General features: G+C 41.0%; 1 protein-coding gene across 1 annotated transcript in view; it reads left to right on the top strand.

The window, feature by feature from the left end:
• HSF2 (heat shock transcription factor 2) overlaps positions 1–23922 on the top strand; it is a 42658-nt gene that overhangs the window by 8163 nt on the left and 10573 nt on the right. Inside the window, exons 2-9 of the mRNA XM_024192613.3 lie at positions 10015–10123; positions 10291–10418; positions 11258–11382; positions 17105–17180; positions 20342–20403; positions 20561–20645; positions 21320–21489; positions 23480–23749. Of these exons, the coding sequence (XP_024048381.1) occupies positions 10015–10123; positions 10291–10418; positions 11258–11382; positions 17105–17180; positions 20342–20403; positions 20561–20645; positions 21320–21489; positions 23480–23749 (1025 nt within the window). The remainder of the gene's footprint in view (positions 1–10014; positions 10124–10290; positions 10419–11257; positions 11383–17104; positions 17181–20341; positions 20404–20560; positions 20646–21319; positions 21490–23479; positions 23750–23922) is intronic.

The following is a 23922-nucleotide window of genomic DNA, read 5'->3' as shown; positions in this document are numbered from 1 at the left end:
GTATGCCAAGCTTGCCCCAGTGCTCCAGCAGTGGGACACGAAAATGAGAGCTGCTTTGACAGTGGAGAAGCAAATGACTATCATACTATAGACACTTGCAATGCCAGATTGCCACCAGTCAGTCAGAAATCCGTTTGGTGTTAGGAAATCCACCGTGGGAGCCGTTGTGATGTAAGTCTGCAGGGTAATTAATCACTTCCTGCTAAGCAGGACTGTAAGTGGCAATGTGCAGGGCATAGTAGATGGATTTGTAGCAGTGGGGTTCCTGAACTGCAGTGGAGTGATAGATGGGATGCATATCCCTATTTTGACACCAGACCACCTTGCCACAGAGTACTTCAACAGAAAGGGCTACTTTTGTATGATTATGCAACCACTGATGGATCGCAGGGGACCTCTTCACTGACATCAGTGTGGGCTGCTCAGGGAAGGTGCCTGATGCTTACAGCTTTAAGAACACAGGACTGTTACAAAAAGCTACAAGTATAGACTTCCTTTCCTGACCGCCAGATTACTATTGGGAATGTTGAAATGTCAATAGTGATCCTGGGAGACCCAGCTTACCCTTTACCCCCTTGGCTCATGAAGTTGATAGTTGAATCATTCCCTGATGCTATCAGCTCAGTGGGTGTAGAATGACAGTTGAATGTGCTTTTGGTCATTTGAAAGGTCGCTGATATTGCTTACTTACAAGATTGGACCTCAATGAGAAAAATATCCAAATGGGGTTATTGCTGCTTGCTATATTCTGCATAATGTATGTGAAGCAAGGGGCAGAGGGGGAGTTTCTGCCAAGGTGGAACAGCTATCTGCTGAATTTGAACATCCAGATACAAGGGCTATTAGAAGAGCTCAGGGAGGCTTTGAAAAACCATTTTAAGAGTGAGCAAGAATAGTGTGGGGTGTTGTAGGCTCTACCTGGCCCTGCTCTTTTGTGGCCTGAGAGGAGTCCTGTGGTGGTTACTGTAAAGGAATATAACATTGACAGTGCACCTGTTAAGGTTGTCTGTGAATGATCCTATGAGTTGTATGACATTGTGTAGTAACAGGTAATTGGCTGCTTTTAGAACTGCTGAGCACTCCACAGCTTATGTTTTGAACTAATAAATTCTATTGTTTGGAAAAAGCAACAGAGTCCTGTGGCACCTTATAGACTAATAGATGTATTGGAGCATAAGCTTTCGTGGGTGAATACCCACTTCGTCTCACATGCGTCTGACGAAGTGGGTATTCATCCACGAAAGCTTATGCTCCAATATATCTGTTAGTCTATAAGGTGCCACAGGACTCTTAGTCTGGATCTGTAAAATGCAACAAACACGGCTACCCCTCTGATATTGTTTGGAAATAATTAATTTTTTATTCTGTAACGATCAGTGCAAAAAAAAACCCTGTGCAATTTTAAAATAAATACAGTATGTTAAAAACTTAATACATTAAGAACAGAAATTATGAAGGGGAAAGAATTTTCATGTCCATTTCAACCATGGCTTTCACAAGTCTGTGTGGGTCAAACTGAGATTGTCTGTAACGTCCCCCAGGGTGGAGTATGCATGGTGGGGCGGGCAGTGTAGGGAGGTTCTGATATTGAGTTCTCAATGGGCTTCAGAGGAAGGTAGGCTCAGGATTATTGAACCTGCAGGTCTACCAGACTGCAGCATCTGTGCTGATTGCCTGAGAAGCCCCATTATATACTGGTGCATCTCCCTCTCCTTTTCCTGCTTGGACTCTTGGGCCTTTCTCCTCTCTGCTCTTTCCTTCTCCAGTCTGTCAGCAGTGTTCCTCCTTCAGACCCTGTGCTCATGGTCCTATGCAGCGCTGGCTTGCAGGATCTCCTGGAACATATTATCCCAAGTAGTCTTCTTTTTTTCTCTTTGTCTGGCTCGGGTGTTCTGTGGGTGTGGAGGGGCAGACCCCGAAGGCTGCAATGGCAGCAGCTGAACGTAAAACACACACAGGTACCATTTCACTACAGAAAGCAAGACTTCAGAATCTTAAGTTACTCCCCTTGCTGTCCACAAGCAATCCCAAGCAGAAGTGAGAATGTAGTGTTTAAAATAGATGGGGAGCATCAGTCACTGCCCCAGCTGAGGTGAGTATGGCCCACTGGGAAAAGGGAAATGAGGGAATTGCTCGGTTGCATGATTCTAGTAGTATAGGGCAATGGCACTTAATAATGCCACCCCAGTCATGATTTTATAGACCTCTATCATATCCCCCACACACACGCCTTAGTCATCTCTTTTCCAAGCTGAAAATTCCCAGTCTTATTAGTCTCTTCTCCTATGGAAGCCATTCCATACCCCTAATAGTTTTTGTTGCCCTTTTCTGAACCTTTTCCAATTCCAAATATATCTTTTTTTTGAGATGGGGCGCCCACATCTGTAGATGTGGGCGTACCATGGATTTCTAGGTAGGCAATATATTTTCTGTCTATCCCTTTCTTAATGATCCCCAATATTGTAAGCTTTTTTGACTGCTGCTGCGCATTGAGTGGATGTTTTCAGAGAGCTAGACTCAATGACTCCAAGATCTTTCTTGAGTTATAACAGCTAATTTAGACCCCATCATTTTGTATGTATAGTTGGGATTATGTTTTCCAATGTGCATTACTTTGCATTTATCAACATTGAATTTTATGTGCCATTTTGTTGCCCAGTCACCCAGTTCTGAGAGATCCTTTTGTAGCTCTTCACAGTCTACTTTGGACTTAACTATCTTGAGTAGTTTTATGTCATCTGCAAATTTTGCTACCTCACTGTTTACCCCTTTTTTCCAGATCATTTATGAAAATGTTGAGTAGTACTGACCCCTGGGGGACACCACTATTTACCTCTCTCCGTTCTGAAAATTGAGCATTTATTCCTACTCTTTGTTTCCTCTCTTTTAACCAGGTACTGATCCATGAGAGGACCTTCCTTCTTTTCCCGTGACAGCTTACTTTGCCTAAGAGCCTTTGGTGAGGGGGCCTTGTCAAAGGCTTTCTGAAAATCTAAGTACACTACATCCACTGGATTCCCCCTTGTCCACATGCTTGTTGACCCCCTCAAAGAATTCTAGTAGATTGTTGAGGCATTATTTCCCTTGACTAGTCCCCAACAAATTAGGTTCATCTATGTGACTGACAATTCTGTCCTTTACTTTAGTTTCAGCCAGTTTGCCCAGTACTGAAGTCAGGCTTAACGGCCTGTAATTGCTGGGGTCACCTCTGGAGCCCTCTTTAAAAATTGGCCTCCCATTGGCTATCCTCCAGTCATCTGGTACAGAAGCCAATTTGAATGATTGGTTACAACCTACAGTTAGTAGTTCTGCAATTTCACATATATGTTCCTACAGAACTCTTTGGAACAGATCGTAGTCACCCAAAACCTCCAGTAATGACACCTCAATCGAAGACAAGTCCTCAGATTCTTTTTAGGTGACAAATGGCTCAGGTTTGGGAATCTCCCTCACATCCTCAGCCAGGAAGATAGATGCAAAAAATTCATTTAGTTTCCCCGCAATGGCCTTACCATCCTTGAGTGTTCCTTTAGCATCTTGATCGTCCAGTGGCCCCACTGGTTGTTTAGCAGGCTTCCTGCTTCTGAAGTACTTTATATTAAAAAAAAAAAAAAGCTATTAATTTTTGAGTCTTTGCCTAGCTGTTTTTCAAATTCTTTTTGTCCTTCCTAGTGATATTTTTACACTACATAAACTGCTCAGCATCCCCCCCCTCCCTGCCTAGAGGGGAATGAAAAGTAGATAGCAGCTCTAGCTCTCGGTTGTAGCACTAGCTCTCGTAGCATGAATAAATTAATGGAAAGTCAAAAGATTGTGTCCTGCTACTTTGGGGGGGTGCCATCCCTGAAATTGAAAATGTATCTACACATTTACCTGAAGTTCCTTCCCCTGCATCGGGCTTGCTGGCTGAACTGTGGTGAAGTCAAAAACTGGTCCGACTGTCTTGCTGCACAGCTGGGTCCCTCAGTCACCTGTCCCCCATATACCACCTCCTTGCTGTCCACAGCTGGGGCTTGTGACTTGGGCTTCTCGGAGGTATACTCAGTTCTGCTGGGGTTGGATTTTTTTTGGCGGGGGGAGGGAACGTCTGCGCTGATTATGGCATGCCACTCTTCGCAAAAGTGGCAGGTTTGCGGCTTGGCACTGGATCATTTGTTGGCTGTCTGCTATGCCTGCCGCATGAAGAGCAAGGAGCAGTGGCACTGCTACTTGTTCTTGTAGCCCTTCTGCATCCCCTGAACAATCTGCTTGTATGTGTTGACATTTCTAAGGCTGGATTGGAGCTGTGCCTGCACAGCCTTTTCTTTCCACAGGCCCAGGAGAGCCAATATTTCCTGTCTTCTCCAGGCGGGAGTGTGTCTGGAGCATGCAGCTGGCGTGTTCAGCTGGGCAGTTGCACGTAACCATGGAGAGCTGCTAGGTGTGCTCGCCAAGCTGGGCAATCAGGAAAAGGAATTTCAAAAATTTGCAGGGCTTTAGAAGGGGGGCTTCTGGTCTCTGTAACCCCTGGCCAGAGGAATTAAAAATGATGTCCAGAGAGGTCAGTTGTGGGACAGTTGCTGGAGGACAGTTAGGGTTGAAATAAGTAATGCAGAGTCTGCATTCCCACCAACCTAAGGGTACGTCTACACTTACCTCCGGGTCCGACAGCAGGCAATCGATGTTCTGGGATCGATTTATCGCGTCTTGTCTAGACGCGATAAATCAATCCCGGATCGATCCCGGAAGTGCTCGCCGTCGACGCCGGTACTCCAGCTCAGCGAGAGGAGTATGCGGCATCGACGGGGGAGCCTGCCTGCAGCGTCTGGACCCGCGGTAAGTTCGGACTAAGGTACTTCGAATTCAGCTACATTATTAACGTAGCTGAATTTGCGTACCTTAGTCCGAAGTGGGGGGGTAGTGTGGACCAGGCCTATGTATATCAATCATATCTGTACACTGATCAGGGAGGTGGTGTTACTATGTCGGCGTAATGGGGAATTTACAGTGGTGGGAGAGCAATTTGAGCATAGACACATGCACAACTAGGTTGATGTAAGCTGCCTTGTGGCGACCTAACCATGTAGTGTAGACCAGGCCTCAGAAACTTTCCAGTGCTTTCTGAAAGGGAAGCTGATCCAGCTAGTCCTAGTTATATGGGCCCTCTCTGAAGTATTACGGTGTCATCTCCCACTGAGATACAAGTCCTATTCATGATAGAGCGCTGTAGGCACTTATACTGTGTCAGAAACATCTTTAAACAATGTTGATTTTTAGTATATAGTTTGCTGTGGTATTATATGAATCACTGATAGTCTCCACCAGAACTTCCAGTAGGAGAAACAGGAGTTGGAGATCCCACCTGGTGTGAATTGATTTTTTTTTTTTTTTTGTTAATTTGCTTTTTGTTTAATATTAGTTCCCTTGTTTGAGAATGGAAACTCTAAATGCTTTAACTGACCATTCAGTGTTGTCTAGTTTTAATTTAACTTAAGGACCTCTATTCTTAGCAGAAATACTGTTGTGACACTTTACATTCATAATGGATGTTTTATCTAGGAGGATTCCAAATGCAGTACAACTCATCCCTAAAACATTACATACAATACTTCCCTCTCTTAAATGGATACACAATAGCTAGTGTAAGATAACACTGCATTAGTTATTTTTTCCTGGAAGTGAAGAATAACTTGTTCATTTGTAACTGTGTAGGGCAGTTTGTCGAAGCAGAAACTAATGATCAGATTTGGAATTTGATCAAAAAGACATTGGGATATAAGTAGTCAGACCTTTGATTTAATGTCCCATTTTACAGCACTAATAGTTGTGAATTTCAACAGATACCTGTTCCCCTTATTGTAACAATGGAAGAACAACATTGTCACAGTTGTGTTAACCTCTGGTTCTGACTATTTTCATTGATATGATGTAGCGATATTGATCTGTAGAGAATAAAATCTGGTATGCTGTGTTTCAGGCTTTGATATTTACATCACTTTTCTTTTGAGGTACAGTGGGTTCAATGGGATTTGGAAAATTTTCCAGACACCTACTAACTGGATACTAAAGAAGGCCTTTTCTACACAGGAGAAATTTACCTGTCTAAGCACTAATTGTTCCCATCATTTCAAGTGTGCTTTTCATCCGAATAAAAAGCTCTTTAAATGATTCAGGGGAGCAACTATTGGTGGAAGTAACCCTGGAACTTGTAGAGATCTGAATTGTGGTTCAATCAGCTGACTCTCCGATTGAGTGCCACCATAGACACAGTTCCTGTTAGTCAGTGTAATCTTTAACAGCTCTCTCAGGTAGTGAACCTCCTTAGTTACACCAGCTAAGAGTCCTTTCTCTGTCCCTTTCAGCCAAGCCCCCTCCTGCCCCCAGTGTCTCTTCTCATGGTCTGTTCCTCAGGTCCACTGCCAGTGATGACACTGTGCTTTGCCTTCTGCCATACCCTTGCAAAGTGTCCCCTGCCCCTCAGCCGTGCCCCCAAATTTGAGCTCTGTGACTTCTTAGGGCTGGTCCACACTAACCCCCCAGTTCAAACTAAGATACGCAACTTCAGCTACGTGAATAAAGTAGCTGAAGTCGAAGTACCTTAGTTCGAACTACAAGGTACTCAGGCAGGCTCCCCCGTCGACTCCGCGTACTCCTCTCGCGGAGCAGGAGTACCGGTGTCGACGGCGAGCACTTCCGGGATCGATTTATCGCATCTAGACAAGACGTGATAAATCGATCCCAGAAGATCGATTGCTTACCGCCAAACCCGGAGGTAAGTATAGTCGTACCCTTAGATGGGGAACCTCTCGTGATTTGCCAGTTGTAAATCCCATTCTGAGGAACCACATATGGTAAATGATATTCCTAATGGTCTCTCAATTCTCCCTATTAAGCTAGGACGGACCCTGGCTGCAGAGATTTTTGTGTTGAGAAGTGGAGGCTTGTCATCTGGAGCTTTCATCAATGACATCTGTCAAAGATGACAGCCCGCATCTTAAATTGAGGGCAAGCCTGATGTATGCAAGGGCAAAATAAACCAACTAAGGTAATCAGTTGGGATGCATTCAGTCATTGTGCCTCACTTGGTGCAGTACAGTTATTTGAAGCACAAACAGCTGAATGCTCTACTGTAGACAAGGTCTGACAGTGACAGCAAAGTCTTCATCAAAGTTCAGGATCAATGTACTGGTGAGAAAACTAGCCTCCCTCACACCCAGCTGCATGGAAATGATGAGTGCAGAGATTGCTACCAAACTGCTGTTCCTGGATTTAACAGCTTCATCTTTTACATTAGTCTCTGGCTAACTGGTATTTGATAAACTTGAAATTCCTACCCTTTTCTAGCTACTAGAGGGGAGAAAGAGTTCTCGGTCTCTTTTCTGTCCATCCAGAACCTCTTGGCTGCTATGAGGAAGAGGGTCCCTAAGACTTCACTCCTTCCCAGGCCTTTCCCAAGCAGCAAATGAAACTGACAGGATTCTATACAGTTATGCTGAACCATATTGGAGCAATGCAACTGATAAATCATAGTAATTTGTTCTCCTGGTGCTTGAGGAAGCTATGAGCAACAGCAGAAACAATGGAGATAACTGTCTGTGCACTCAGGAAGATATCACTTTAGATTCTATTCATATTCAGCAGGTGTCAGAGATCCTGCTGGGCACATGTTGCTGGCCACCCATTTGCTTGCTGTAAAGGAAATCCAAGCCTCTGTGTCCATGGATCACCAGGTGTTTTAACTTCCAGAGCCTTAATGATGTCTAGCCACTGCCCCAATCTCAGAGTCCATTGGCAAACCTGCACTCCAACAACTCCTTCTGAGAGCTGGAACCCACTGCCAGCTGCCTAGTCCCCTTGGGTTCAGTGGTAATCCTGTACCTAAACACAACTTCTCCCAGAACTCCACGCCAGAGGAGTGAAAGCTTCTGGTAACCGTTTCTCTCTCTCTCTCTGGATGCACACAGTGATTGTGATGCAGTTATTGCACTCGGGCACTTCGCCCAAGTCTAACACATTTTTTTACTCATGGGGCAATTCTGTGCACATGCAGAATTCAGGGCCCCTGCAGATTGTTTTTTCTCTGCAGAATATAGATTCTGCTGGAGAGGTGCTGCAGTTACACCTTTCCCCGACCAGGAGCTCCTGTTGGACCAGAAAAGAGGGCAGCTAGCTGGAGAGGCTGTGTTCCTCACAGCGGAGCCAGGAGAGGAAGCACCGGACTGACAGAGCAGGGCACATGGAGCTGCTGGGGGGGGTGTGTGTCACAGACTGGGGTTCAGAAGGGCTAGTGGAGGGGACAGACTGGGATGTGGGCTCGGGAGCTAGTGGGGGGGGGGGGTTAGAGAAGGGGCTGCAGGGCCACACAGGGACTGAGGCAGATGTGCCTAGCTGAATGGGAGAGATTAGGGGTCAGCCAAGGTCTGCATGGAGGAGACTTCCTAACAATCTCTTTCTCCCCCCCCCCCCCAAATCCACCCTGTTCTATATTACTTCCAACCACCCTTCAGATTCCTTCCCTCTCCCTCAGCTCTTCCATTACCCCTGACTCCCCCAGGCCTTTTGCACTGCTTCTGAGGGGTGCAGGAAATATATTTCTGTATTGTATTTTAAATGAATTACTTAGAGCTCTGTACTAATATGCCTCATAAGGAATCTGTTCGTTTGCCAAAAAAAAATTTCCTGAGTCTTTCTTTTTGTCTGTATTGTTACAGACATACATGCTGACGGGTATCTTGAAATAAATTACCAAAAAACCTGAAACTGGGGTGATTATATTATTGTTTTGACAAAGAAAATATGCAGAATTTTAAAATATTGTGCACAGAATTTATAACTTTTTTGGTGCAGAATTCCCCCAGGAGTAATTTTTGCCGTTTATAGTTAATCATATGAAGCACGAGAGAGTACAGATTAAATAGAAAACAACAAACATCCTTAACACAGTGCGTCTTGCTAGCTCGCTCTTTTTTGGGGGGAACTATTGCTATCTAGGCAGGCAGGGTGTTCCCTGCCTCAGGCAGGCTCTTACATGCTGATCGTTCTCTCCCTCATGCAGTCACTTCTCCAGTTTTGTGTGACTTTTCTCTTTCCAACTTTTTTCCTGTCTGGCTCTCTCTGTTTCTGTGGTTTACTATTTAAACCTCGCCTGTTTCCTTGGCCTCTTTTGTCCTGTTCCTATCTTCCCCCATTCCCTGCAGAGGGGTAAGATTACACTAGTTTTCCAAATATGTAGCTGCCTTTTTTTTTTTTTTTTTTTTTTAGCATAACTTGTATGGTCTAAGTACTATCATTAATCTTAAGTATTCCCCATTGTCCTTGAGTGGTGTGAGGCTGCTACAGGTCCTATCAGCAGTGGTGGATCCATATACATAGAGGCAGTCATGATTAAGGCTCTAATTTAGTCACGGAGGGTGGGCAGTCATGGAATCCGTGACTTCCAGCGGCCTCCGTGACTTCAGCCTATGGTGGTCAGGAGCTGCAGAGTCCCCCACCGCTAGGGCAGGAAGCTGTGGGTATCCCTGCCACCTTTGCCAGGACCAACCCCAGAGCTCCCTGTTGCTGCGGGTGGTGCGCAGCTCCAAGCTGCTGTGGAGGAACCCAAGCTCCTGGCCCCCACAGACAGCAGGAACCCCGGAGCTCTCAGCCCCTGTGAGCAGCGGGGGATGCCAGGAACTGCAGGCTGCAGGGGTACCCCGCAGCCCCCAGCTGCTACAGGCAGCTCCTAGTCTCTGCAGTTGCCCCACTTGTAGTGTGGGGATTCCCAGATCCCCATTTTGTCAGGGATATTTTAAGTAAAAGTTAGGGACAGGTCATGGCTTCCATTAATGTTTCTATTTTGCCCGTGACCTGTCTGACTTTTATTAAAAATATCTGTGACAAAATCAGCCTTACTCATGATGCAGCAGTTTGCATAGTAAAGTTCATAGTGTCATGTGGGGGAAAGGATATCCTCTCATAAGATGTTATGTATCTATTGTGCCCCTTAATAAAAACAAATTTTTAAAAATTAAATACAAAATGTGCTCTTCATTTTAGAATGGCCAGAGTTTCCTGGTGTTGGATGAACAAAGATTTGCAAAAGAGATTCTTCCTAAGTACTTCAAGCACAACAACATGGCGAGCTTTGTGAGACAGCTAAATATGTGTAAGTTTTTTTAGCATAGCTATCTTTCTTAAAAACTATTTAAGAATATCCTACTTTTTTTTTTTTTTTCACCCAACCCTTAAAAATGTGGGCGGGGGAGGGGTTGCGGCAGTAAAGTTCTAAATTCTGTAGTGTTTTCTTTTCTTCATGGTTAAACTGTTTTTCAGATGGCTTCCGTAAAGTAGTCCACGTTGACTCTGGTATTGTCAAATTGGAACGGGATGGTCCTGTGGAGTTCCAGCACCCATACTTTAAGCAGGGCCGTGATGACTTGTTGGAACATATTAAAAGGAAGGTGAGTGAAAGGTCATACAAAACACATGGAGCATTGACTGCTTTTAGCTAGTCTTGTGAACAGATAGGGTGGGCATGTCAGTCAGTCACAACTGGCTACTGTTGACACAGAGGCCTGTAGTCACAAAGGAATTTTGGATTTTACTTTTAAAGAGAAAATGAAACGAATTGCACTTCCAAGTAATCCCCCTTTTTTGTTTTTTTTTTTGTTTTTTATATATATGTCATTCACTGTTTTTTATTTTTCCTTAACTATTATTCATTATAATAAATCAGCAGCCCACCGAAGGGGTGAGAAAATTACAAAACAAATTTATTCTTAATTTTTTATTAAACAGTTGTACTTTTTTTGTTTTGTTTTTGTTTTGTTCCAACTACAAATCGTACTATTTTGATCTTGCATTCACTAATATAAATATATAGCACAGTTTACTTAACTTTTTAAAAAACCATGCAGCGCTTCCCCTGGGGAGAGGATAAGATGTTATGTATGTCACTTAATATGATACTGGACGGTGCTATGTAAGAACCTCTATAGAGTAGAATAGAACTGTGTGTTTATAAGCCTTTGACTTTTTTTAAATACAAGTCAAGTATGATAAAAGGGAGAATATACTGTAGATATATACTAGTTTTACAATTTTAATTTTCAACATGCCCAGTGATGTAGAAATTATTAAAATATATATGATGACATTCCAGGATAAATAAAAGAGTGATTTCTAGTGCCGGTTATCCAGCCTGTTTTATAAATACCAATTTCTTTTGAGTAGTAGGAGAGAAATAACATTTAGCATTCAGAATTTCATATTGCATCAGTGGGTTATTTTACTTTTAAAGGTTTCCTCTTCAAGACCTGAAGAAAATAAAATCCGTCAGGAAGACCTGTCTAAAATCATAAACAGTGCTCAGAAGGTGCAAATTAAACACGAGACCATTGAATCCAGGCTGTCTGCCTTAAAGAGGTAAATATTACTTTGTGAGAGTACTGTTAACTTGCATTAATATTCACAAATAACACTAAGGGAAATGAATTTGATCTGTTTGAAGTTGCAAATATAGTAAGAAAGACATTGGTGTTTAAAGTCTACTCTTTGCATGTGTCATTGGGGCTTGATTGTGCATTTTATACACTGCTGCAGTGTATAAAAGTTCTTTTTTGCAAAAAGATCAGATTTAAATATTTCTCATGTTTGGGAAGGAGAGTTTAAATGGAAATAGAATTTTTACCGAAATAAAATGTACACAACTTATCAGCCATGTGAGTTGGTGGTTGAGCAGTTGTCTGAGAGTGGCAATTAAACAACTTGATAATTAGTTTTAAAATACTTAAGATGAATAATCAGACTTCAAAATAAAAGATTTGAAAATTAGTGTTATGAAGTTTTATATTGTAGGTAAAAAGCAACAGAGGGTCCTGTGGCACCTTTAAGACTAACAGAAGTATTGGGAGCATAAGCTTTCGTGGGTAAGAACCTCACTTCTTCAGATGCATCTGAGGAAGTGAGGTTCTTACCCACGAAAGCTTATGCTCCCAATACTTCTGTTAGTCTTAAAGGTGCCACAGGACCCTCTGTTGCTTTTTACAGACTCAGACTAACACGGCTACCCCTCTGATATATTGTAGGTAGTGATTCTGGTGCTCCAGTTTGGGAGACGGAACAAAATTTTTGTGGTACAGTCCTACCAGTTATTTGAACGTGATTTATTTAATTTTTTTATTTCACTCCCCCACTGTTAAATTCCTAGAAAGATGTGCTCTACTGATGATTTAAAAAAAGTTTGACTCGGAACACCCTTCTGAAGTTTTTCTGAGACCCCTAGTATCATGCTAGAATTTGGATACTATGGTTTAAACAGTTGAGAAGATTCAGCTACCCGTTTAGCAATAGTAAAGCTTTTCACTCTAAATAGACTAGTCATTGGTGCTTCTGTTAATTTCTACAGAGATTAAAATAGATTAGAATTACTAAACCCCTAGCAACCATGAGTGGGAATACTATAGTTCTTAATACCTGATATTTACACTCTAAAAATTATTGGCAAAAGTGATTTGGATAGCTCTGTTTGGAATTAAGAAAATAAGACTGGCTATACTGGGTCAGACGAATGGTCCATCTAACACAGTATCCTGTCTTCGGACAGTGGCCAGTGCCAGATACTGCAGAGGGAATTAACGGGGCAATTATCGAGTGATCCATCCCCTGTCATCTAGAGTCCCAGCTTCTAGCAGTCTGAGGCTTGGGGACATCCAGAGTGTGGGGTTGCATCCCTGACCATCTTTCCTGATAGCCATTAGTGGACCTGTCCTCCATGAACTTATCTAATTCTTTTTTGAACCCAGTTATGCTTTTGGCCTTCACAACATCCCCTGGCAACAAGTTCTACAGGTTGATTGTGCGTTGTGTGAAGAAGTTCTTCCTTATGTTTTATTTAAACCTGCCACCTATTAATGTCAGTGAGTGACACCTCTCTAGAGTGGCTCATCACTGAGAGTGACTATCTCAGGACAGACTGTCAGAAAACAAGGGCAGACGTTCCAAACTGGTGAAATCTAATTATAGAACATACCACCAATCTACAAATGTGCACTCCTGGATCACTATACCCGTCTTACCATGGAGTTAGACAGTCCCCTTACGCTCTCCAGCCTTGCCACCCAGACAAACTGGACTTAGTGATAAAAGTTACATAAACCAAAAATCACACCTCATCAGGTTACTCAATTACAAAGGATCAGTCACTTACCCCAAATCAGTTGGTATGTCAGATCTTACACCAAAGACAATGCTAGCAGCCAATTCTATAGTAAACTAACTATAGGTATATTAGCTCTTTTTTTTTTTTTTTTTTTTTTTTTTTTTTTTTTTTTTTTTTTTTTTTAAGAATGAGTTATTGAGAGGTTAAAGCAGGTAAGATAGAATAACAGGTGAGTCAAAGTTCATAAATCCAGAACAAGATCAGTATCCTGTCTTCGGACAGTGGCCAGTGCCAGATACTGCAGAGGGAATTACGATCTCTTAGTAATTTAGTTAGTTATACATACATGCAAATGTTTGTATAACAGCAAACAATAGGATATTTCACTAGCTCTTATTAATTGAACACCTGAATACATTTTCATATTAACACACACTTTAATCTAGGGTTAGCTAATTACTGGAGTATACATAATGTAAACGTAATTTCAGGGGTATATGCAATGTAATACTATAGCTCTTACATAGAGGATATATATAGTGAAAACACTAACATTAGCATCTGTTTTGATCTCTTAGTTATTTAATAGTTAAAAAAATTAATCGCTATTAATCGCAGTTTTAATCACACTGTTAAACAGTAGAATACCTTTTGAGATGTATTAAATATTTTTCTACATTTTCAAATATATGAATTTCAATTACAACACAATACATAATGTACAGTACTCATTTATATTTTTTATTAAAGTATTTGTACTGTAAAAGATAAAAGAAATAGTATTTTTCAGTTCACCTCATACAAGTACTGTAGTATAATCTCTTTATCGTGAAAGTGCAATTTACATATGTCAATTTTTTTTTGTTACATAACTGCATTAAAAAACTGTTAAACTTTAGAGCCTACAAGTCCACTCAGTCCTACTTCTTGTTCAGCCAATCACTAAGAGAAACAAGTTTGTTTACGTTTATGGGAGATAATGCTGTCCTCTTCTTATTTACATCACCTGAAAGTGATAACAGGCATTCACATTCTACTTTTGTAGCTGGCATTGCAAGGTATTTACATGTCAGATAGGCTAAACATTTCTATACCTCTTCATGCTTTGGCCACCATTCCAGAGGACATGTTTTCATGCTGACGACGCTCGTTCAAAAAATAATGCATTAATTAAATCTATGACTGAACTCCTTGGGGGAGAATTGTATGTTTCCTGTTGTTTTACCCGCATTCTGCCATATATTTCATGTTATAGCAGTCTCAGATGGTGACCCAGCACATGTTCTTCATTTTAAGAACACTTTCACTTCAGATTTGACAAAATGCAAAGAAGGTACCAATGTGAAATTTCTAAAGATCACTACAGCAGTCGACCCAAGGCTTAAGAATCTGAAGTGCCTTCCAAAACCTGAGAGGGACAAAGTCTTAAAAGCGCAACACTCTGATGTGGAAACTACAGAACCCGCACCACCAAAAAGGAAACTCAACCTTGTGCTGCTGGCATCTGAGTCAGATGATGAAAATGAACATGTCGGTCTGCACTGCTTTGGATTGTTATCTAGCAGAACCTGTCATAAGCATGGACACACGTCCTCTGGAATCGTGGTTGAAGCATGAAGGGACATGTGAATCTTTATCTGGCACGTAAATAACTTGCTACACCCCCATTCTCACTTTCAGATGACATTGTAAACAAGAAGTGGGCAGCATTATTTCCTGCAAATGTAAACAAACTTGTTTGTCTGAGTGATTGGCTGTACAAGAACTAGGACTGAGGGGACCTTCTAGGCTCTAAAGTTTTACATTGTTTTATTTTTGAATGCAGTTATTTTTTGTACATAATTCTAATTTGTAAGTTTAACTTTCATGATAGAGATTGCACTACAGTACTTCAATTAGATGAATTGAAAAATACTATTTTGTTTTACAATGCAAATATTTTAAAAAAATAAATGTAAAGTTAGCACTGTACACTTTGTATTCTGTGGTGTAATTGAAATAAAAATATTTGAAAATGTAGAAAATATCAAAAAATATTTAAATAAATGGTTTTCTATTGTTTAACAGTGCGATTGTTTTAGCTGGGAGCCGCAGGGACATGCGGAGCTGGGTAGAGAGCCCCTGCCAGCCCGCCAATGCCCCCTCCCCCATCACCAGTGGGGGTTCCGGGCCAGCACCTGCGGGAGTCCCAGACAGTCTCTCTCCCCGCTCCCTCCCCCTAAGCACCCCTGGTCCCCAGCCCAAGTTTTAGTTAGGGGTACATAGTAAGTCATGGACAGGTCACAGGCTGTGAATGTAAAATTCCAGTCAGCAAACTGGCAATTTGAGATAGACAGCTGCTTATATTCATGTGGGCTCTTATTCTCTTTGACTGCTGTCTATACTTACCCGCTGGTTCGGCGGCAAGCAATCGATCTTCTGGGATCGATTTATCTCGTCTTGTCTAGACACGATAAATCGATCCCGGAAGTGCTCGCTGTCGACGCCGGTAATCCTGCTCCGCGAGAGGAGTAGGCGGAGTCGACGGGGGAGCCTGCCTGCTGTGTGTGGACCCGCGTTAGGTACCTTTAAGTTCAAACTAAGATACTTCGACTTCAGCTACGTTATTCACGTAGCTGAAGTTGCGTATCTTAGTTCGAACTGGGGGCTTAGTGTGGACCAGCCCTCAGACGTCATACTCTTTTTTTAAATCTTTTGAAGATATAATTAATTTGGAGAGATTACACTATAGAATAATAGCTGAAGGGAATGAAGGCACTCAGATAATTTGATGAGGGAGGATATCTGTTTTTTGGTTCACTGGTAGTTCCAAAGAAATGAAATAAAGGGTTGAACAGAATCTGAAAATTCCCAGAAAAACTTTGGCAAATTGAAAAACTCAGCAAATTTTGTTTGGAGTTGAATAAAACATTGTGTTTGTCCTGAAATGAACCATTTGGTTTCCAGGGAGCTTTTAGCATAAAAACAAAGGAATAGAAGGGCTAGAATGACAGGAGGAAGGTGGTATTGCCTCTCATAACCTTTAGCTGTCAGTGGCTAGGGCACTCACCTAAGATTGGGAGACATGGGTTCATTTCCCCTTCAGCCTGATATGGAAAAGCAATTTGAAACCGGGTCTTGGGTATTGCAGGAGAGTGCTCTATCACTAGGCTATTGCATATTCTGGTGTGGATCTCTGTCTGTCCTGTTGAAGCTATTTCACAGTGTATAAATTCATTATTGGAACAGGGACATGTACGTGGTCTCCCGTCAATGTGAGTGCCCTGACCTCCAGGCTATAGAATACTCACTCTGTCTCTGGCCCGGTGATTGTTCAGGTATCTTATACAAAGTGGAACAGCTTTGACAGGAGAGTTGAGACATGCCCACTCCGTGTTGTCCAGTATCCCAGGGGTTAGGGCACTCTACTCTGGTCTTCCACACCGCAGTTCAAATTCCTAATCCACATCAGGCAGAAAGGGGAACTGAACTGGAGGGGTCTCCAATAGCCCAGACAAGTGCCCTAACTGCTAGGCTAAAATTTACAGGAGAGGCATCGGTGCCACCCATGCTTCTGGCTGAAATTATTTGGGTAATTTGCATCAGATTTGTGAATAGTTTCCTGTTGACCGAAATAGCATTTTCTGGCAAATTATTTTTTCAAATTTTGCCCAGCTCTAATCAGACCATTCCCATGGGCTGCTTTGGGTTCTGTGTAGGGTGACCAGATGTCCCGATTTTATAGGGACAGTCCCAACTTTTGGGTCTTTTTCTTATATAGGCTCCTATTACCTCCCACCCTGTCCCGATTTTTCACACTTGCTGTGTGGTCACCCTAGTTCTGTGCTATGTAACTTTCTTCCAAGGCTACTGCCAATGGTACTTCATAGGAAGGATGTATAGCTTTGTGAAATGTCTTTGAGCCTGTATTACATTAATACAGTTTCACAAAAAATAAGGGCTTCTTAAGTTTGAGTTTAGCTTTCTAAATCACTTTTGTTGAAACAGGGAAAATGAATCTCTTTGGAGGGAAGTGGCAGAATTGAGAGCAAAACACTTGCAGCAGCAACAGGTTATTCGAAAGGTAAGACTTCATTTGTGGATTATACAGCTGCTTCTGTCTGATTAGATATATTTTATGTGCACATATGACTTATGTTGTCCTTACTCTGACTACCTCAGTACTATGCTATGTGAAATCTAGTTTTCTTCAAAATAGCCAGATCTTTTAATCTTTGTAAAATGAGCATTAACTCAGCATGTGGCAGTGTATAAAGACACGGAAGGATTACAGGGATGACATCATGTTTGCCTCTTTACTTTCCTAGGAAAACCCTCTCCAGGGCAACTCTAAATTGGCTTCCTTCCTTCCCTCCCTCCCCAGTTTTGGAGATGGCCTCCATTGGTAGAATCCCCAGCAGAATTCTGTGTGAATAACTTGCAGCATTTCAAGTGATTAAATTCTAAAATACATTTTAGGAACAAAGTAATGTTTTTGGTCACTTATTAGCTGATGTCAACACGGCATGGTTTGTTGATGCTGAAAATGAAATACAATTAAAAAGTTAATTTGAATTAAGCCATATAGTATGTAGTTAAAGATTTAAAAACATAGTTGTCAACTCAAAAAGCTACAATGGTGGACAGGATTTTCCAAGGTCTCAGGGAATAGGGTTTTTGCTTTTGTAGAGGAAGATCAGTAGATTTGGTGGTAGGTAGAATATAGAAGCAAATAGTTTATTGAACTTTTATTTTAAAATATTAAATTACGAAATTTTAGTTTTAAAATACATTAATCCTTTTATCGAAGTATTTTGTTTGACTATTTTTACAGCATATCAGTTGCCTAACTGTAGTCTGTAACCTATCCATTTTAATCAGCTTCTGTACCAGATGACTGTAGGATAGCTAATGTGATGCCAAGTTTTTAAAAGGGCTCCAGAGGTGATCCTGGCAATTACAGGCCTGTAAACCTGACTTCAGTACCAGGCTAACTGGTAGAAACTATAATAAAGAACAATATTGTCAGACATATAGACGAACATAATTTTGTTGAAGAGTCAACATGATTTTTAGTAAAGGGAAATAATGCCTCACCAATCTACTAGAATTCTTTGAGGGGGTCAACAAGCAAGTGGACCAAGGGGATCCAGTGGATATAGTGTACTTAGATTTTCAGAAAGCATTTGACAAGGTCCCTCAACAAAGGCTCTTACGCAAAGTAAGCTGCCACAGAATAAGAGGGACAGTGCTCTCATAGATTGGTAACTGGTTAAAAGATAGGAAACAGAGGGTAGGTATAAATGGTCAGTTTTCAGAATGGAGAGGGGTAAATAGTGGTGTCCCCCAAGGGTCTGTTCTGGGACCACTCCTGTTCAAAATATTCATAAATGATCTGGAAAAGGGGGTAAACAGTGAGGTGGCAAAATTTGCAGATGATACAAAATTACTAAAGATAGTTAAGACCCAGGCAGACTGCGAAGAGCTACAAAAGGATCTCCCAAAACTGGGTGACTGGGCAACAAAATGGCAGATGAAATTTCATGTTGATAAATGCAAAGTAATGCACATTGGAAAGCATTAATGTTTAAACTAAACATTTAAAATGATGGGGTCTAAATTAGCTGTTCCCACTCAAGAAAGATCTTGGAGTTATTGTGGATAGTTCTCTGAAAACATTCACTCAATGTGCAGCGGCAGTCAAAAAAGCGAACAGAATGCTGGGAATAATTAAGAAAGGGATAGATAATAGGACAGAAAATATCATCATGTTGCCTGTATATAAATCCATGGTATGCCCACATCTTGACTACTGTTCAGATGTGGTCGCCCCATCTCAAAAAAAGATATATTGGAACTGGAAAAGGTTCAGAAAAGGGCAACAAAAATGATTAGGGGTATGGAACGGCTTCTGTATGAGGAGAGATTAATAAGACTGGGACTTTTCAGGTTGGAAAAGAGACCGCTAAGGGGAGATATGATTGTTTATAAAATCATGACAGTTGTAGAGAAAGTAGATAAGGAAGTGTGGTTTACTACTACTTATAATGCAAGAACTAGGGGTCACCAAAAGAAATTAATAGGCATTAGGTTTAAAACAAATAAAAGGAAGTATTTCTTCACACAACGCACAGTCAATCTGTGGAACTCCTTAGCAGAGGATGTTGTGAAGGCCAAGACCATAACAGGGTTAAAAAAAAAAACAAGATAAGTTCATGGAGGATAGGTCCATCAATGGCTATTAGCTAGGATGGGCAGGAATGGTGTCCCTAGCCTTTGTTTGCCGGAAGCTGGGAATGGGCAGCGGGGGATGGATCACTTGATTACCTGTTCTGTTCATTCCCACTGGGGCACCTGGCATTGGCCACTGTTGGAAGACCGGATACTGGGCTAAATGGACCTTTAGTCTGACCCAGTAGGGCCATTCTTATGTTCTTATAGTTTTGCTTCTTTTCTTAAGAACATATTTTGTAAATAGCAAATTTTAAAAGTTTCTTAAAGAGCAGAAAATGGAGCAAATTTGGGCTGTTTTCTTTTTTGTACCACATGTTTCTGTGGGAGTAGTAAAATATTGGAGCATTTGAGAGAACATTCACTTTTTTACTCTTTCCCATGTGGCATCTGGATCTCTTGGTTTTTGGACTTGACAGTGAATTGTGTTCATTTTTGTTACAGAAAACTTCTCTCTTCTGAAGATATTTTTGCTGGGAATTTCTTCGACAACCTCCAGTTCACAAATTTCATGTGAAACTACCTTGTAAAATAACTTGAAATCCAGAGATCACATTTCTGCCATGTTGTACCTATAGAGCATTTACTGGGGGGTGGTTCCGTAAGATACTCACTTTCCTGTTGTTGGTGGGGATCTCTTTTATACAACACTGATCATTCCTGTGAACTTGTGAAATTGTTTGTGGAAGATTTAGATTAAATCTCAGGAAAAAATTCCTAACTGTAAGAACAGTAAGACAATGAAATAGACTGCCTAGGGAGGTTGTGGAAGCTCCTTCACTGGAGGTTTTCAAAAGGAGGCTCGATAGCCATCTGTCTTGGATGGTTTAGACACAAATCCTGCATCTTGGCCGGAGGTTAGGCTAGGTGACCTTTGCAGTCCCTCGTAAGTCTGTGATTCTAAGTATGGTAAACTTTGTAGTTTGTACTGCTGTGGGCTACCATTGTTGTTTTGTTTTTGTTTTTTGACAAAACCTGGCATGGTAGTGTTTACTTATCTTCCTTTTCTTGTAGATTGTACAGTTCATTGTTACTCTGGTGCAGAATAACCAGCTAGTGAGTCTAAAACGTAAACGGTAAGTACAATATTGGGGGGGGGGGGGGAATGTTGTCAATGTTAACCAGCTAATACAGGTTTCTTTTGCTGGGCTGTTTTTCTCTTTAGAAACATTATTCATGCTTTAGTAGTGTTCATGCAACTGACTTTTTCTCCCCCACCTCCCTTTGATTTAGGCCACTACTTCTGAATACCAATGGACCTCCAAAGTCCACTATGTTTCAGCAGATCGTCAAAGAATCAGCTGACAAAAACCATCATGTAAGTTCATTTTGAAGTGGACATTATTTGTTCATGTGGCAACTGGAGGGATGGAAAAAGGTAAACAAGTATTAACAGGAGTGCCCTATAGTGGCTGTAGTTGTGCTGTATTTATCAGCTAAAAGTGAGGCAAAAGAGGGGGAGAAGAGTGTTTTGAAGTGAATAGCAGCTGCATGCCAATGAACTACTTTAATGGCAGATTAGGATTGGTAGTTAAACTGTTTCCATTGTAATGTGTGTATAAATTTCCAGCTTCTGTTGTGACACTGTTCTTGTTGATTTTACAGTGCTGATATATTTTTGTATCACTCTCCAAGGTTTTTGGCTTATTTTGTTTTACACTGTCTGATCCTTGGTTGGATTATAACTGTTATAATCATCTTTAACTACTTTCCCAAAATAAATTCATCACTCAGCAAAATGTACAGCTATATGCCTAATTGTTTAAATATTCTGTTACAAAATTATTTATGCCAAATAATTAAAATATGAATAAAAATCTGTGTGGAAAAAGTGTCTTGTGTCTTAAGGGTTTTCCTAGGATATCCAGAACTTTTTTTAAAAATTAGGGATTCAGTTAGGGCTCTTAATTGAAGTGTTGTATTTGGGTCTGATTTTTAGTTTGGAAATTTGGTTCTTTTTCTTTATAGTAGTTGTGCTTTTATAATTCTCAGGTACCACTCAGCAGAACTGAGGGACTGGAGCAGAGGGAGCAGATTTCAGATGACATAATTATTTATGATGTCACTGATGATATTGGTGAGGAAGAAAATACTATGGGTGAAGAAGAAAGTGCTCCCATTACTCCAGAAACAAATGAGGATGCTACGTCAGACTCTTCCAAGTAAGAAATGTTTGTATGAGTGCAGAGGGCACTCAGCAGTTCAGTATAGACAGGGAGATCCTAACCTTAAAATCTAATTCAGATCTACACAATACAGTTGAGATATATCTTGTATAATTCCATTTCAGTAAAGGAAGCAAGTTACTGAAAGTTACTATACATATGCAAATCCTTTGCACTCCAGGCCTCTGCACTGGCTTCACAGGACAATTTGGCAGTTGTAGCTTAGTGTGGCTAGGATGAGAATTCAGCTAAAATAAAATATTTTTAAAAATGAAGGATCACTGGGGCATATACTACTTTTCTAGAAGTGCCATCTGTACGCTATTCTCATTTCTTGGTCTTTACTTCCTTAGCACAAGATTGGAACCCCCCCTAGTTTAATGTTTTTTTTTTTTTTTTTTTTTAATGCTGTTGAGGGTAGCTGTCCTGCTATCTCTGCCAAGTGTAAATGTTGCCCTCTGAACATTTCAGTCATTTTTTGCTGACTGCAAGCCGCCACCATCATTGATTTCCTTTGGAGACTGGAAGTCCTCCAGCCTTCTCAGTTCTATAGTTCAAGAGGAGTCTTGTGTACATTCCCCCCATTTTACTCCTTAATTCTGTGCTACATACGTTACCTGTTGTCCACACCTATCTTTATAGTACACTCTCAGGTACAAGCAGGTGATAATCTCAGTACTTCTGGCTCAAGGATTGTCTCCCAATGTAACCCTTGGTTTACACTGCATAATAGTGTATATTTTATGCTTTATGGATTTGAAATCCAGATTTTGTTGTCTGAGACTTAAACCACTGATTTGGTTTTGGCAAATTGATGCTTACTCCTCCCCTCACCCCCCCACAGAAAAATGACATTAAGTGGGAGTATACATCAGTAATTTAAGGGTTTAAACTACAACAATAAGATTTTTTTTTTATATTTAAAAAGAGCATTAGAAATTCAGTAAGTTTAGAGTGAAGATTAGTCTTTTAAAAAAATACCCATTTAAAAGTGTGGCATTTCCTTAATACTTTAAACACTTGTGAAAGTTGTGTTTTTCTCCCTGGCATCATGGAGGGAAATGATGTTTCATTGTCTGTGACCTGCTGCATAATAATGAGTTGTGGGTACTAGAAGGGCATTGTGAGAATTGTGGGGCAGGGTTTTTTCATTTCTGGGATCCTTTGCATAGGGCCAGGGGAGCATCAGAATGCAGTAAAAGGGGAGAAGAGTACACTTCCCAGGATCCTATTAGCCCTTGCATCTGTGAGACTTAAATGCTTAAACTGCCCATTGAGCCTAATTAAGCTCATCAGCCATGACAAGATTGGCTTTTCTTCACCAGCCCCTTCAGTTCCCATTCTTAGTACCCACCTTCTCTCATAACCACCTACTGGCGTTCCTCTCAGTGTTTTTTTTGTTTTGTTTTTCTCCTGGTCCTGTAAAACTTAATCCTCCAGAATCAGAAAATAGTAGCAAACAGGCATGACTCAAAATAAAACTGGCTTTGTCTAGCCTGATACCTTCAGCCTTTCTAGTTCCAGTCCATAAGAATTAAGATTCCATAATGATTTTGAAGTATTTAATCCCTGGAAAATGCCCTATAACTGTCCCCTAACAAGCTTCATCTGAATGTGAAGCTTGGAATTGTCCTTCTAACCTACTTTGCTGAGAAAGTTTTATTAAAATGTAAGAGAACAGGGAAACTTTAAAACCAAGTATTTTTGATTAAAGATGGTTGTTAGCTTCTTAATCTTCATTTTTCCAATTTCTTGAGATTCTTTTTACTGTATTTTAAACATGTTTTTGTTACTGCCATCAAAATTTGAGGAGATGGTGAGAGGTTAAAATGGGGCTTAAAATGGAAATCTAGATTCCTTAACTAAAGAGTTAGCCACTATTTACATATTCAAAGTGCTTTGCAGCTATTTAATCCTTACAGCAGGACTTTGAAGGAGGTAGTTGTTGCCTCTTCAGAGTTTAACCCCTCTGTTTTATGTATTGCAGCTGTAGTCATTCTCCTGATATTGTAATTGTAGAAGATGATAATGAGGATGACAACATCCCTGTAATTCAAGGGGATAAAAATATCGAACCAATCACTATCCCAGCCAGTGATCCCCTCAGTCCTGTCAGTGACAGTGCAAGCCCCCTCATGTCTAGTGCTGTTCAGCTGAACAACCAGTCAACTCTAACTGCAGAAGACCCTGTCTCAATGATGGATTCCATACTCAGTGAGAATGGAGTAATTTCACAGAACATCAACCTTCTTGGAAAGTGAGTAGCTTTGATGCTTTTAAAACAATTGACTAAATTAAAGTTGATACCTTCATATCAACTGCCTCTTTAACTATTTTCACTGAAAGACTCTTAGAGGCCCTGCAATGGATTGTTCAAAGATTGAGTTTGTGCTCTTTTGCTGCTTTATGGTATATAAATAGTGTTCCACA

Source organism: Terrapene carolina, unplaced genomic scaffold, assembly GCF_002925995.2.
Source record: "Terrapene carolina triunguis isolate 2854851 unplaced genomic scaffold, T_m_triunguis-2.0 Scaffold85, whole genome shotgun sequence".
In the NCBI taxonomy this organism is placed as follows: Eukaryota; Metazoa; Chordata; order Testudines; family Emydidae; genus Terrapene; species Terrapene triunguis.
Note: the sequence above shows the minus strand (reverse complement) of the source record. Positions and strands in the feature narration are given on the sequence as shown.